Here is a 17,500-nt window from a genome sequence, read left to right as displayed (position 1 = left end):
ACCCACCCAGGGTGTTCTTAGGGGACAAGTTCTCTCCAAAACGAAGTCGGTGACTCCCCCATTTTTTTTTACATTTCTGACATCACTAACTCATCATCTTTCAATGGTAAAATTTGAGGAAAAAAATCAATGTTAGAAAATTTCGCGCGAATGTCCTTAATAGAGGTTTGACTGTAGTTCTCTTTAAACAAACCGTAATCGAAAAAGGTTGTTTTGAAATGATCTATGTACATTGCAAAAAGCATTCTCGAACTTTGGCTTTGCGATTAAGGAAAGAGCAAAATGTAAATGTTTATAAAAGAGTAAATTGTGTTATTGTGAACAAGATTAATTCGGAAGCTGGCATATGGAAATGCTGTTCCTTTGGTTTGGCGCATTCCTGTTCACCTTAATACGTACAAAGGAGATGTGTAAATTGTTTTTCTGCAGGCGAAGGAGTTATCAGTTTGCACAATCTTCTACAAAAGAGTTTTTTCAACACATTTATCCGGCTTTTACAATATTTTCGAGCTTGGATGTTTTGACTTTAACGAGTCCAGTAAGTACATTTCGAGTGCGATAGGTTAGGTACTTTCTCTCCGAGGAAATCAGAGCAGGTCCCTGTATGCTGAAGGGGAGCAACCGACAACATACTCCGAGTAACTCCGGGCAAAATGTGAGTAGGCCCCTGTAGGGGTGCAACGCGGAGCTCGGAAGTGCTCCGAGTAACTCCGAGCAAATAGGAGTCGGCTCCTGTGGGGTAAAGCAACTCACTCTTTACTTTTTTAGGGATTGGTGAGTAACAAAAGTAGTGTCCTCATCATCGTTATCGTTTTGATGCAAGTGAGCTCATGGGAATGACGTCATGGGATTCAAGTTAGCGGACCATAAAACAAGTCAAAAATAAGTATATTCCAAGTCAAAAAATGGTTTAATGAGAAAAACAAAACGATATTTACAAATGGGAACGTTTGAGGCGACCTAGTGCAGCCTCAGTCTCTGTCGTTGTCCATCGGCACGAGAGGTAGAAGTGAGATTTTAAATGTGTTCTGTGAGTCGTCGGACACGGTCTTGGTTGCTTGCGTTTTTATATGTTTCCCGGAGCATGTGATGTGTACATAGGGTCTGTCGGATTATGCTCGAAAAATACAGTATTATGCTTTGGGGCGTCACCCGTGAAACCAGGGTAATATGCTCAAAATTATGCTCGGCTGGAGGTATAATGCTCAAATTATGCCGGACTAAAATGACACTTCCACCCCACCCCCATAGGCCGGTACCTATTAAAAAACATCACTTAGTCTTTTACTTTTGAAAGACAATTATTCAGTTAACATTTGAAGAATAATCAAAAGCGCCTCTAATTGGAGCATTCATGTTAGCACGAGGAGTGAGAAGGCGCAGTAAGGTTCAAATAGCCAATTTTTTGCAATAAGAACCCTAGGGCGCATGTTTTCCTACATAGAGTTTTCCAGAGCCTTGGGTCTATCCGAAGCTCTGGTGACGAGAATGGGGACGGGCATGGTCCAACTTGGCCCTAATTTATGCGATGTTGAAAATGGTTTGAGCCTCATTAACCGATCAATGAAGAGCGAGTTAGTATACACAAAGTGGAGTTTTTATGGAGACGGAAAGGATTCAAAGGCCTCAATCAAACGTTGATAGAGAGTTGACCAATTGCACTTGTCCTTGTTTTAATATCTGAGCGATCAAGCCAACTGCTCAAGTTGCTTCATCAATAGTCCTTGACCTTACAAACCTGGATGCATCCTCGTTCAGACAGCATATCACTCCCACAATCGCTTGCACTATCACTCAGTTCACTGAAGCTATGTAAAATCTCATTATCTGCTGCGCCACTGCAGCATAGAGGGAAGTCAGCAGAGACTTGGGTGAAATCAGATGGGAGAGAGGGAACTATGTCCACTATTGTTAAACCACTGGAGGTAAAAGAACCTCTGGCCCTAGCAACAAAACGACAGCAATCAACAAACGGAAAATAACTTAAAATAACAAACTTCAAAAACACAAATCGTATTCACGCTCGTAAAAGACGACAATTAAATATTAATATGAATGTCCAGGAAACGTCTTTTAAAATACTCACGTTACATGATAGTATTTTTTATACAATTCGTAGATGCATAGTTGTGCTTGAGGGTACAATGGTACCCTCACAGCACGACCTAAACTTCAAATGAATGAAGGGGGTAGTTTCTAAAGAAACTGTGGTGCTGCGTCGGTGGGAAAGTAGTATACAAAAATTTGGTTTTATCAATGGAGTTGATAACGTAAATTGGCCACCGTACAGAGATTCTAAAAGCTGACGTTTCGAGCGTTAGCCCTTCGTCAGAGCAAATCGAGGAATTATGGGTTACGTGTAGTTTTTATAGTAGAGTAGGAGCTACGCTATTGGTGGTAACATGGCAACGTGAAAAATAGGAATGTATTAGTTAAATGAAAAGCGTTCGTTAATACCGTGAGGATTAAGGGTGCCGATTTGGAAGATCTCTACGGTGGCCAATTTACATTATCAACTCCGTTGATAAAACCAAATTTTTGTGTAAACTTCAAATGACCTTTTAACTTACCGGAGTATTTCTAGATTAACTCTTAATTTTCGTCTTGCTCCAGTTGTTAGACCAAGTTTTTCAATGTCTGCGTCTGAAAGCTTTAACATCTAGCAAAAAAGACAATCAACTCCAATAAATTCGAACCAATTACCAATCAATTCATGTATACTGACTTGACGTCAGGTAACAACCTCACGGAACTGATGTTCCTCAGGTCTGCTATACATGTACTGAAGAAGATTATAGCCAGGACGAAATACATTTCTAATCACCAGGTATGATTCCATTGACCAAAAAAACCATCACCAACAACAACAACCATTAATGGACAACAGCAATTAATGGTGATGATGGTAACAAAATAAAGGTTGCTACTGACCTCATCAAAGGTCTTCCCTTTAAACACATGGGAGTACTTGTGAAGCCGTAACCTTCTGAGCCACTCACACACACTCATAGACCGACCGTGTGGTCTGAAGGCCCATTTGATAGATCTCTGAGGAAATGATGGAGATGATATTGGAGATGTCACAGGTGATCCATTAGATGATTCTGATGGTGACGGATATGATGTAACGCATGAAGATGGAAGCCTGACGTGGAGTTGTAACAACCCATCACGGCCAAACTTGCGTATAGCGCCAGTGTCTGAAGCGTCAGATGTTGAAAGCAAAAATCCTACACATCGAAAATAACAGGAACGATTTCAAATAGCACATCATTAAAAACTTGATCATCACCTCACCCATTGTTATTAATTTGCCAATGCAAATTTACCACCTGCAGAAACACTTGCCTGTGAACAATAATGACCAAAAGTGCATTTCAAAGGAGATTCAATGTCAACGTGTGTAAACAGTGAACATGAAGAACGATGCTTCATTATCATTATCTTATCAACACGTCTCGTACTACTACTACTACGACTACTACTACTACTACTACTACTACAGCAAGTTGCAAAAGTAGTGGACACCTCCTTGGGGCATTATTAATTTACCTGTTATTTCCCAGACTGCAGCCCCCCTCCCTCCCCTTATCAGTGTTCCTAGCTACACAAAAATATGCTGAAAACTTAAACAGTCAACATTGAAAGGGGGAGAGGGGAGGGCAAGTGGGAAAGGTTGAAATTCTAGGGCGGGTATTGGAAGCTGGAAAAGGTGTTTTCTAACAGGAGTGTCCCAACAATTTTGCAACTTGTTGTCTGAGTTGGTTGTCACTGTATTGCCATACGGTCACTTTGTTTATTGATACGGGAAGGCGTATATCTTTTCCGTTTAATATGGTATTTCGAAAAAAAAAGGAGGTTTAATTCTCTGATCTGCTGGGAATGGAAAATGGCCAGCGATAAACTGGGGTCAATTTAATAAAACGTTTGCAAGTGTAATTCACCAGTGTAGCGATTGTTTTGGAGTCTGAGAACAATAGCTACCCTAGTAAATTACACGTGCAAAATTAAATTGACGCCTGGATTTTGGCGGGGTCTCGGTATGACGTAAAGTCAAGTCATTTCTGTGCTTTCCGTTAGTCCAGTCGAAAATACACATAATTTGGTAGATCAAAAGGTGTGATTTCCATCCTTTCGATTTTTATAGTACGCTAAAAATATCCTGGAACCGATTTCGAAATAATTTGCCTTAAACAAGTATATTTCGGTCGACACAAGGCATCTAAAACACACGCAACATGTACGAAATTAGCTGTTGTTTTATGTATGAGAAACAGACATTACCTCTCCTTTAACTGCGATCGCATGCTATTAAAAGGTAACATCCACTTTCAGAAAAATCAATTCCTAGCAAACATTGTCATACAAAGATACATCTTCATAGAGGTCCATTTGTAACATTACTTATTGCTTTCAGGTTAGTCTGCTTCCAGAGAAAGGGATTGCTAACGCTTAGAAGCGAGACTTCTAAGTGACGTGTCGAGTACAGGCTACATTCCATATTCTTTGGAATGACCGACTGAGCAGAATGCTCAAAAGGAACCACCCGATTGTGCTAATTCCTTTGTGAGATTTGTTTTACAATGAGATACAAAAGTGAACAAATTTGTACCGGCTCAACATTATGCGCCGATCAAATCGAAACTTCAACACCCCCCCCTCCCCTTCCCTACCCCAGGCAATTGACTATCTTCGGTGCCCGGGAAGTGGGGAATTTGACCTTTGCCTGCTTGGGGTGGGGACAATTGAACCGGAAGTGTCAGGATTTGTTTTTTCGGGTGCCGAAGTCGCTAACAGCTATAAAACACGTATATGGACGAGATGGAAGTGTTGAAAGGAAGAGACATAGCATTTGTGAGCGATTGGCTTACAAAAAAGATCTTCAAAAGTTGTCTGCAAAGGAATTTGGGCTGCGTAATTCGTCTTTGTCATACTACAGAGTGAATACAATGTGGTGCGTTTTCACACCCTCCATTTCATTGTTAAAGCTCTGAATGCTGAAAGTTTCTGTTAGAGGTAATAATCAACCGACACTGAACAATTTAAAATACATGGAGTCGTAAACACTCTAGGCTCTGCTGTTGATAAGTATACAGTTCCCTCCCTTTGCCGTGTTTCGGGGTTAGAGCAGCTTATACTTCCTTATTGACATTGTCCGACTTAATTAATTTAATTTTAAAGCCATTTTTAATAGATTCAATATTAAAATTGTGTTTGTGTAGTAGCTCAAGTCTGGTAAAAACGGCATCATCATATAAAGGGTCACGAAACATGTGTTAGCATGTTTATAAACAAGCTTTATTTAGACCACAGGGGCCGACGACGATTGTTCTTTAGCAGGGTATGACAGACAAATCCGACGATAGCGTAAGGCGTTTGAACACCATTTTGGCCCGAGGGGGCGGGAATTTGAATTTGAATTTGGGTTGAGGTTTCGAGTTGATCGGCGCATTATGACATTTATACGAAACGGTCTACACGGTCTCCCACAGTTTTTTGCTGAGGATATAATATGATATTATATTTCTTGCTGTTGCGATGGTAGACTGTGCTTGGATCGTCGGATTTCTCACGTGTGTGAATCATCTGGTAATGTATTGGATTGAGCAGAAAAGAAAGCACTAGTTGAATTGTGCTGTTTCCTGGAAGATACGATTTTCAACTGTAACGCTACCATCGCCGTTGACGTAACCTGGGAACACAATAAATAGTATTGTGTTACATAATACGAGCCATGTGTAACTTTCGGAGCATCAGATCTGCAGTGGAAAATACTTTGCTCGCTTTACTATTTGGTACGGAGTCTTCTGTTAGCGATGATAAGTCCAAACACTTGAACGTGGATGCCACCGTATGTCAATAATAAATATCGTTTTGTGTTTGGTACAATGTGCTTTGCACCTTGCGTGCAAAGTTCTGAAATGTTTCAAAGCTTATACGATATCTAACGATTGTTTTTGCTTTTCTGTGTTGAAAATATTCGCTATAGGATTCAAATCCGGAGTGGCAATATTATTGGAATCAATCAGACAACAAGTTGCAAAATTAGTGGAGACACTTCACCCTATTGGGGCGTTATTAATTTACCTCCCACACTGCAGTCCCCCTCCCCCTTATCAGCAAGAAAAAAAATTACAAGATTCTGAGAAAGTGTCAAGGAAAATTTTATTGTTTAGTGTTTGAAATGCTTTCCATCAAGAAATTCAAACCTTATTTGAACGTCCAAACGGACTCCATACGTGCGAAACATTTTGTAAATTATTCTCATTATTCGTTAACCACGTTTGGACTTCTTCAACACTCAAGTGTATCCAATTAGAGCTAGATACACATAACACGTTAATAAAGGTTATTATTATTATTATTATTATTATTATTATTATTATTATTATTATTATTTAAATTCTTCCGTCTCGTCCAAACACGTGTTTATAGCGGTTAGCGACTTCTGTGCACGAACCTGACGCTTCCAGTACAATTTTCCCCATCCCATCCCACCCAGGCAAAGGTCAAATTCCCCACCCCCGGGAGGGCCTTACCCGTCAAATTCTCCACTCCCGGGACACAGAAAATAGTCAAGTTTTGATTTGATAAGCGCATTATGAACAAACGATGATGTGGTGGTCTCTGACATTAAGGCAACCAGCTAGAAATGAACCAAGAAGATGGACTTCGATCCTTGTTAACAAGGCCTGAACAATCGATGGAAATCAATGATCGGAAAACCAATCGATCAATCAATGGCAATCGATTACGGTTAATTAATTGGCATCGACTGGCATCACCCAATCAATGACCAAGTGACACTCACACAAAAGTAGCGGCACATTTCATGAATTGTCATCGATTGGCGTTCCTATTGGTAATCAAGCAAGCAGCGCAGACCGTGACAGTATCCCTTAAACATTTGCAAGTAAATAAATCCAAACACTACCCAGACAATCGCTAACAACCCGGGAGACTGAAATGACCGCGATCGTCTGGATAGAACTCAGTTCTATCCGGACGATCGAGGTCCCGTTACAGGACTCGAAGACTTAATGCTCATTGCTCTGACCCTGTAGCTGACTTTCAAGTTGCAGCATATGTTGTTGTTGCACAGTAACTTGAGCCTTACGACTTCTTCTCTATAATTGACGTTTGAATACCGTGCCAATGTCCTTGTTGGCGGCCTTTTGACTGCATTTTTCCTGGCGCTTGCTCAATTTGTCACCTTTACGAAAATTTCGGGTTGTTGCTGTTGATATTGTTGAAAATGTTCGTCATCACATGACAATAAGCTAAAAAACTCTTGACTCCAGTGTGTTAAGATTTGACCAAGCTCATTAATTGGCATATTTTTGTTTTACGGGGAAGCATTTATCCAATCGACGTTAACTTAAAATCTACATGCTTAACTTTTACTCGCTCTTTCAACTGAAATGTCATATGATTTTTTAACGGCTAAAAACAATTCAAATCTTTCATCGAAAACGGGGATGGAAAAGTCGTCTTACATAAATGTATTTTGTTCCTTTTACTACTCTAGTACTCCTAGCGAGGCTTCATCATTCTGCCTTTGAATCATATCCCTATCTTAAAGAGCCTTTCTCACCCACTTTACTCTGCGCGTCCACATTACTTCAGTCACCATTTTCACTGCCCACGAAACTCTATGACATCATATGGGCTACACCATTCTGTTTTCCACGGAAAAATAAGCTATGTTTTTTAGAATTTCAGTTTCTATGATTATTTGTACATGACTTGCTCTTCGCAACATGTTACCGAGTGGAAACGGCATCGTTGTTGAACCATCTGCTCTTAGGATGGTAGCGAAGAGTACCGAAATTGGGGATTCCTCGCTTAACGGCTGGAACGATCAGAATTAATGTATTATCATTCCTGGAAAATGAAGAAATAACTTCTTGGACTACAATGTAAGGAATCACGAACAGCGAATCCACCTTCAGATCGATAATTCTGTTCAAATATTGGTTTGCGTGTCTTCCGCTCAGGCTGGCGGCACTGAACAAAGAGGCATAGCAAGTCTTCGGCAACATTTCAATACTGATCTTCATTACAATCCATTGCTGTTCATTTCATTTTCTCGCTGATAATAAAAACTGCGTTTCGGGGAAAAAGTTGAAAACTATAGAGGTCAGAAGGTCAGCTTGTGTTAATTAAGAGGAAGGAGAAATTGTTGTTGGATTAAAATACCGTTTGAAGGCTTGGTAAACTTGAAATTCTAGGACCGTAGAATGAGACGCATCGCGCACCGGTGGCTCAGTTGGTTGAGCACCGGGCTGTTACGCGGGAGGTCGTGAGTTCAATTCCGGCCGGACCAACACTCAGGGTCTTTAAACAACTGAGGAGAAAGTGCTGCCTTTGTAATTACACCTGCAAATGGTTAGACTCTCTAGTCTTCTCGGATAAGGACGATAAGCCGGAGGTCCCGTCTCACAGCCCTTCAATGTTCATAATCCTGTGGGACGTAAAAGAACCCACACACTTGTCGCAAAGAGTAGGGCATGTAGTTCCCGGTGTTGTGGTCTGTCTTCTGTGTTGTATCATGGTCGGGAGGGTAAATGCTCGGAGAAACTAGCTACACCAAGCTACTCTAAAAATCCGAGGGTAAATAAAGATATATGATATGAAGAACATGCTGCAACTGTGTATTGCACGCGCCACAATGAAACTAACCGCTTGCATTATTTACCAACTACCGTGCAAGCAGCGAATTAAACTATCTCGCCTTGTTGTTTCCATTGCGAACTGCTTAATTGAGGTCCATTTAAAAGTTCAAACAACTAAGTAAGCACCACGCGTAGAAGCTGTATTTTCCTCTTGAATTCGCTGGGGACGTAGCTCCACGCTTCATAGAAAAGTACTCGAAATGGCAAGGCATTCTGCTGTTTTTTCTGATCGAAATTCAGTCAATTTCACAGGATAATCCTCCTCGAGCATTTTCGAAGTGTTTTTTAAATTCCCTGACAAAATTGTTATAATTTTTCTCGCGAGTGCAGAAATAGCTCAAGAGATACTTGCCCACATATGGAAGTAGACAATCCAAACTCCCGGATAACAACAACAAGAAGGAACTTTGCCAGGTAATTTACAAATCCACAAAGTCTCCTGACAGCTGTAACGTCTTCAGGCTCGGGCATTTCTTTGATACCTTTTCCTTTGTTGGGATCTGGCTTCAAGCCATCACTCCAGATGTGCTGTCCCAGGTATGGGATTCCCTTAAGGCGTAACATCATCTTAGTTGGAGTGAGCTTAATTTCTGGTCCTCTGCAGCGCTCAAGGAATGCTGTGTGTCCGATGTCGTGATCTTTGATGGATTCTCCATCTGTGTTACCTGCTCCGCAGATAACCATGTCGTCATGCAGTGTCAGCATTCCTTCCAGACGGTCTAGTGCCTGGTTAAGACGTTTTTGGAATATCTTTAATGAAACACTCAAGCCAAAAGGTAGTCTTTTCCACAGGTACCGGCCAAACAGGGTATCAAACGTCGTCAGTTTACTAGACCCCTCATCCAGGGTCACGTGCCAGTATCCATTTCTCACGTCGACTTTGATCAATACACGTACCTTAACTAAACTGATATTGGATAATGTTCATGACGTAGGGCGTTGTTGAGGTGCAGAGGGTCGATACACACAGGAAGATCGCCTGATGACTTTGTGGCTACGACGATATTGCTTACCCAGCTCGTAGGTTTGTCAACTGGTGCGATGACGCCTACAACGTAGCTCTGTGAGTCGTTGTAATTCCCTCTCAAGCTTTGGCTTCACTGCAAAAGGAACTCTTCTTGGCGGCAAAACCACTGGTGGAATACTGGGGTCAACACACTACTAATTCAAGGCTACGTACATGATAACGTGCATACATAATCGCCATTACGTAACAGATCACTACATATCAGTATTTCAGAAAAAGATCAGAGGGGGGCCAAATTATATTTGTTCAATTTGTAATAGAATACTATATAACATGCCAACACTATATACTTAAAGAAAATAAATATAGCGTACACCATCTTTTCACTGATATAAAGTTATTTGATGACAAACATTTGTAAAACATGCCATGCAAAAGTTTCAAAAGGACAGGTATTATGTCTAGCTATATGTAATAAACTGAAAGTTAAGTGAAGCTATGATCTTCGCAGGTATGAACGCAATTTTTACAATTGCGTAGGGAAGCCTGAAAAATTCAGGACTTCAACGGGGTTTGAACCCGTGACCTCGCGATTCCAGTGCGACGCTCTAGTGCGACGCTCTCCTCTGCGACCGGAATTGCGAGGTCACGGGTTCAAACCCCGTTTAAGTCCTGAAATTTTCAGGCTTCCCTACGCAATTGTAAAAATTGCGTTCATAACTGCGAAGATCATAGCTTCACTTGATTTCATATCCGCAGTTCATATATGATTCACTTCATATACCATTTCATCATTGAAACTGAAAGTTGATAGAAAACCACCAGAACTCTCAGTACTAGAAAAACGTGACCAAATATTTATAGCAGAGGATAGTTTTTGAAAAGATAGTGGTAATACCTAAAGGCCAACAGAGGAAGATTAAAGGAGCAGTATGCAATGTACCAGTTGAATGTGATCAAACATGTAGTACGTGTACATTGCCACGTCCTCCTGAAAGGTTGGGTATAATCATGTTGAAACTGAAGAAAAAAAAAGTTTAGGGAACATGTTTATTTTCAAGCTGTGCGACCTCAAACTAATATTAAATGCTCTGATTTGGCTCGAAATGAATACCAGTAACCCATGTATAGACATTGACAATACAGATAGGCATACATTGCAACAAAATGATGTTTACTTTAGAAGATTTAGCTTTGAATAATACAACCACTCTACTGCTTTGAACAATGAATACGATGAGAATGACAGCACACCTGCAGATGAAGAAAATGATGATCCTTTAAATGAATACCGAGCACCAACAAGTACAACTTGCTTGCAGTCTGTAATACCTGATTATCCTGTAACTGTTAAGCAAAATGATAATGTATCAGCTCAAGGAAACAAAGTCTATGCTATTGCACCTGGCGAAAGTAAACATTCAGTTTCCTTCATGGTAGACAAGCGATGTGAAGAACTAACATTTCCTGTTTTGTTTTCAAAAGGAAAGTATAGATTACTTTGCCAACCGAGAAATAAAGTTGTCACCAGTTAGGTAATTCAACACAAGACAGTTCATCATAGAACAGAAGAAAGTATCAGATAGCATCAATATTGCTTTGCAAAAAACTCTTATGTCCAGGTTTGCAACGCAAATTCGAAAATTGCGAATTTTGCGAAAAATCACAAGAATCGCAGAACACTGAAAAGCCAGAAACAATAGTCCCCGACAAGACTCGCGATTTGTCTGACGGGTCACAACTCCGAACAAGCAGGAGCCCAGACGACAGTTTGGTATTTTACACCTTGGATATTATTGCGCTAACCGCCTCGCGACATAAATAATAATTATAATTCACTGCAGGTTTTATGCCCGTTTTAAACGTCGCATTTTACATGTGCCGAATCTAATGCAAATGAGCGAAAACAATGAGTTTTTCTTACTTGCATTAGATTCGGCACATGTAAAATGTAACGTTTAAAACGGGCCAAGACAACCAACGAACATTAAACTTGTCTTTCAAAACCAATGAACCTTGAATCTCTCTCTAGTTTGTCAGAGCTTTTAATGGCTAGTGGGTGATTAACCCATCGACTCCTGGGGGTTCCCCAATGAAGAGTAAAATCGTCTGACCGGTTTGGGTGTCAAAGGGTTTCGCAGCGTAGCAATCATTAGTAACTGAAAGCAATGAACTTTGAAAATAACTGGAACAAAAATTCACGATTCACTGAAAGTGTCGTGTGTGGTGTGAACATATAAAACAATTCCTTCTTTACATGTCGTAAAAGGTGACAACTTCCAGGCATTAAAACAACAAAAAATAACTCACGAATAGACCAAACACATACCCTAACGAAACTGCAATTGCTTTACTTACAGAAATTGGATTTCAAAACATAAAGAAAATAAGTTTATTTTCTTCTGAAGCATCTTAGCGGGCCGGAATCCTAAATCCTTGAATCTGATTAGCTAATCGCGCGCTCGTAGCCGGTCCAGCTTTTTACGATACGGACCACGGTCCGAAATTCGTGCTGAAACTCTCATGGCTAATTGAAAATGTTTTTACTACGGCGCGACGAAACAGTGGATTTCACCTCTTAAAATGCATGATGATGTTTGCATATTTTTCACTAAATTTATTCCTCCTGTTTTAAGAACTTTCGTTTCATTTTCAACAAGACAAAGCATTTTGAGACGTAGAAAATTATTCGCCTGTTTGTACGAATTTTTCAAACATTGTTGTTTAGTTTGTTTAGCTCATTTCTCTGTGTTTGCAATGAAATATGTTTGTTTTTTTACATTTATTGCACCAAGATATATTTGAAGTTCTATTTTATCGTTAATCTATCATTTTTCTTTGAGTTTTGCGATCGGAGCGCTTTTTTCGGTTAATTTCAGCTGTGACAGTGCGACGTAGAGCGCGTAGAAAGACTTTTTGCAAACCTGTTTGCCATGTTCATTTTCAGAAAAAAAAAAAAAGGCAGAAAAAAATAACCATACTCAAGACCTCGGGCACAGTTTTACGGACCTCCCAGCCGGTGAATAACATATATTTATTAAGAATTCATAGTAATAATACTATATGAGAACTACCAAATTAGAACTACCCCCAAGCAATACACCCAATAAAACTGTCATAAAAGAGTTGCTCTCCAAGAATGCCTTAACTTAACCTATTTACTCAACACGCTTTTTTGATTAGGCGTCTAAACTGCCTTAGAGACTGTGCTGATCTTACTTCTCACGGAAAGTTGTTCCAAAGTACAGCGCCACTATACATTTTTATAATAGTTTGTGCATGGAAATGGAACGGAGCCAACCTGTGCAGATACTTAAAAACCATTGTAGCTCTTTGTATTTGCTGCTGGCAAGATAGATTTCTCCATCCTAGAAGCTCAAAACAGCATCGGCGTCATAGTCAGTCCAGTTTCGACCAGTCAAGCCCGTTTTTTTTTTTTAATTTGTGCGCATGATCAATCGCCATGCCTCAGAATTGAGAAACCTATTAATTTTTTCAGCAAAAATTGAAATGGCAATTCAAAAACTTACTGAACTACCTTGAGCTACGAAGGAAATGATTCCTTGTTTGACGTGTGTTTGCCAGAGTTGTTCGAAAATATCCCTGTTTGTTTTGGTTTTGTGGTTACTAATCACGCGTGACTGACTCCAGAATACGTTTGAATTTTTAACGCATGCTCAACATGATTGAGCCGGCTAGCAGAGTCTACTTTCCTCTTCCCGACTTATCTAGGAAGATCGAAAGAGACTCTGCTCGCAGGGTTGCCACTATAAGGTCTCTTCTAAACTTCAAGTTCAAATTGTAACTAAAAAATACACCAGGTAAACCCTAGCAGCACACGATCACTTTTGCAGGACGCGCCCATTGGGTGGAAAAGTGAGCCGAATGGATTGTCAGCGGTCACGGTTGTTGCAGGTAGAAAGAAGATGGCGTCCAAACGATCTCGACGTTGGCGCAGCGACTCCGCAAATTTCTAAATTTTTTCGTACGGTATCAAGTATGTAGCCCGGGGAACCCATAGCTTTGAGATTATATATGCTCAAATGATTTGAAGCTCTAAAGCCTTCAGTTTAACTGACTCTGTAATGTATTATGAGGCAACTTTCAGCAACTGAGTTTCTCGCTTTCAAAGTTGAGAAGTACTTGCTTGTGCTATAGTTATCCTTTATTTCCAATAATGCTTCTGGCGGAATATAACTTTAATTTGAAAACTGAAGGTCTTGTGTGGCTCTCAATTCATTACTGTTATCTTAATGCCATCTGATAGGAGCTCAGCTTGCTCTAAAATGCACCAGATGCAACCATATGAAGCCAATATTCTCAAACATTTCCGGGGAGCATGCCCCCGGACCCTCCTAGCATGCAAATCCTTTGGCCCCTGCTGCCTATTACTATAGCCAGTCAAAAACATTTTGACTGGGCTGTCTTTATTGGCAAAAATCTATGTATGAAGTACGCAGTGGCTATGGTAAAACAGTTTGAAATACCAAGATGGTTTGACATTAGCCTGTGCTGACCTAAGGCGGCCTGAACTTTTTTAGATTATTGCAAGAACACAAGGCAAGAGCATCCCTAATGAACAAGTTGATGCTTTGTCATATACTGAAAAATGTTTAATGCTAAATCTAAATCCTGTTGTTGTTGCTATAAGCACTTTAAATACAGAGTTAAAACAATCTTCACTGAAATTCTTCTAACTAATGCAAACTACACACTCTGCATTGAGTTTCAGATGAGAGGCTCTCCTCACTTTACTTTCACCATCGCCTGATGTTGAACTATCCATGGAGAGTCAAAACAAGCCTTTTAGGAAGTAATCAAACATATGCTTCTAACTTCTATGAGCATAAAGTACAAGCTGAACGAAACGGAAAGAATTTTGAGCCTGATGATGCTGTTACTGAAGCACTTAAATTTCTTAGAAATAACCAGGGCAATATCATCCACTCCAGCTATGATTCTATGAATGATCAAGAAAATTCAGATTTACAATCTGAAGTGATGATGATTCAGCACCAAATGAGTCATTTATTGAACAATTACCTACACATGTTGTTTCATCATCAGAAACTGAGAATCATTCAAATCTAGGAATAACAACACACAACCAGCCAGCACAAATCAGTGATGATAAGCTACGGGAGTGTGTTAGCTAGATCATGGAACAAAAGACAGCACAATGCTTACGACATAATTCGTGAATAGTCTAAAACCTGAGGAAGTAAAACCAATATATTTATTTGTAACTGGTGGAGTAGGTGCTGGTAAAAGTCACTTGATCCAAACAATCTACCACACTGTCACAAAGACCTTTAGACATCTTCCCTGAATAATCTACAGTTCTTTTTATGGCACCTGTAACTGGGGCTGCTGCTATTAAAATAGATGGGATAACAATAAACACTGCCTTTAAGTTGGCAACCCCCAAAGAAACTGGTAATAATTTACCTGCAATGTCCGACCAAAAGAGAAAACAGATGAGAATGTTACAAGCTGACCTCAAGTTGATCATAATAGATGATATCTCCATGGTTGTTACAACTGCTTTGCTTCATATCCACCAAAGACTAAAAGAAATTGTTGGCACATCAAATGCACACCTGTTTGCAGGCTTTAGCATTCTTGCTGTTGGTGACATGTATCAACTACTACCAATATGCAAGAAAATTGTGTTTGTGAATTACAACAATTCACAATTATAGAACCTATTGATATCATGAGGCAGAAGGATGACCAACCATTTGCTGAAATTTTGAATGGGTTTCGTACAACAAGTCAAACTGAAGCTCTAAGATATCAAATGCAACCAATCTAGATCTATAGATCCATCAGATTTTAATTACCCATCAGACGCTCTTTACATCTGGGCTGAAAATAATCCAACACAATGAAATGAAATTGGACCAAATACCTATACAGTTGTTTCACCTTAAAGCCACAGATCAGTACCCTCCTAATGTATCACAACAAAATATTAACAGAGTTTAATTTTTAGCTAGACCCGGATGTGAAACTGATGGACTTGATGCCCATATCATTCTGTATAAAGGAAACTGCTAGAGTTATGTTAAAACCAACAACATTGCAGATAGACTTATAAATGGTCAACTGGGAACTGTTGTTAGAATCGAAGTAAATCAAAATAATCAAAAACCCACCATTATCTATATCAAATTAGACTTTCGAAAAGTCCTTCGTCTAGATACGCGCGGAACGAAGACCTCTCGCGACTTCGTCGCTCGCTCATCCACTTCGCGTACGAAAAATCACGATTCGCTCGCCGAAACATTTTCTCCTGGGATTATCGTGAGGTCGACTTGTGGCAAGTCTAATATCAAATTTGATGATGCCAAAGGTGGCAACAGTTTAATTCAAAGGAGTGCTAGAAGTTTTGTGCGACAAAACAGAGTTGTACCTACATATACAGAACCTGTCCTTGCAAAAGTTAAAATACATCCAAATAAACCTTCTTCTTTTGAAATACAGAGAATGCAATTCCCTTTAACATTGGCTTACGCTGTTAGCATCCACAAAGTATAGGCATTGTCACTTACTAGTCTCGTCATTAGTATTGAGTTGGTCAAACAAAGATCATTCAATTATGCTCAGGTATATTTTGCACTGACCCGAGCTACCTCTTTTAAAGATATTCATATTCCACGAAAAATTAACAGCAAACATGTGAAAGCAGATCCTCGCGTGTATGAGGAATACAAAAGACTTCGAGAAATCTCAAAAACCATGGGTACTAGCGAAAAATGTCAGGACAATGAAATGCTTACTATGTCTATTAAACATACATGTACGATCACTCAAAAAACGCAGTGTAGATATCAAGTATGATGCAAACATAAAGAACCGTGATCTAATTGCACTGACAGAAACACATCTCGTACCTCGTAGCATTAATACTGACATCAAATCCCATCCACTACCATTCACTCTATACAGGCAAGAACAACCTGCTGATATATTTTCCAGTTTGGCACTGTGTACCAGAAGATCAATAGAAAAGAAGGAACATGAACACTTTCCACAAGTGGATGCAATGAAATTTGTAATAATTATGAAAAGACCAATATTGTGTCCCAATTTTTAACAACTCAAATATCATATAGTACAAAGTCATCTAAGAAATATCCTTGGCACTTAATATCCAATCGACAACATTCTTGGTGATTTGAAAATCAACCACTTAAATGATGATAGCATATATTAGACCGCTAAAAGCTTTAATGGGTTCTCTAGGTTATTCACAGTTTGCAAAAAGTCCAACTTTTGTCTCATCAGGAAACATACTTGATTACTGTAATTATTAGTGTCTACTACGCTGACCATGATCGATGCTGTCAAAATATCCATAAAATATAGTTATGATATTTGAATTCAAAATATCATGCAAAGTATAATACATGTATTTATTATTTATTTATAGCAGTAACTGTAAATATAAAAATATATTTTCAGAAATGTACATATGCTATTATTTATTATAGGAAATTCAAGCTCCATGAAATGAAGGTATTGCAAATATTAATGCAACTTAAATTAACGTGAATTTAATGTTAAACGACTTTTGAATAAAGAAAATTAATGAGAAGGAGGAGGTAGAATTTCACAATAAAGGAAATTAACATGATTAAGATAAAGTTGGTGGTGATCACCACTGAAACAAATTTATTCACCACTGGATACACACAAAAAAAAACTCATTGAACAAAACTGAGCCCTCAAAACAGTCCTCAAAATTCTAATTAATGTTGGGGTAAATGGAAAAAATAAATGAAAGGTGTCATGAATGTCTGGAAAGGATTTCAAAATTAAGGTTAAAAATAATGGAAATTAAGAGCATGGAATT

At 39.3% G+C, this 17,500-nt stretch overlaps 1 protein-coding gene across 7 annotated transcripts in view; it reads right to left on the bottom strand.

Annotated features, from left to right (window-relative positions):
• LOC137999261 (zinc finger CCHC domain-containing protein 14-like) overlaps positions 1 to 17,500 on the bottom strand; it is a 133,521-nt gene that overhangs the window by 34,646 nt on the left and 81,375 nt on the right. For 6 of the 7 annotated variants that reach the window (XR_011122945.1, XR_011122937.1, XR_011122940.1 and 3 more), the window contains exons 8-10: positions 2,932 to 3,230; positions 2,571 to 2,659; positions 1,739 to 1,943 (exon numbers count right to left, since the gene is read on the bottom strand). Coding sequence is in view for 3 of the 7 variants with exons in the window: in XM_068845105.1 (XP_068701206.1) it covers positions 1,739 to 1,943; positions 2,571 to 2,659; positions 2,932 to 3,230 (593 nt within the window). In the remaining 4 variants the exon portion in view is untranslated. Of the gene's footprint in view, positions 1 to 889; positions 1,944 to 2,570; positions 2,660 to 2,931; positions 3,231 to 17,500 lie in introns of those variants that run through there. The other variant, XM_068845121.1, reaches the window with a different exon arrangement.

The sequence above is a fragment of the Montipora foliosa genome, chromosome 1 (assembly GCF_036669935.1).
Source record: "Montipora foliosa isolate CH-2021 chromosome 1, ASM3666993v2, whole genome shotgun sequence".
NCBI lineage: Eukaryota > Metazoa > Cnidaria > Anthozoa > Scleractinia > Acroporidae > Montipora > Montipora foliosa.
The sequence above is the reverse complement of the archived record's forward strand: the minus strand, read 5'-3'. Positions and strand labels throughout refer to the sequence as shown.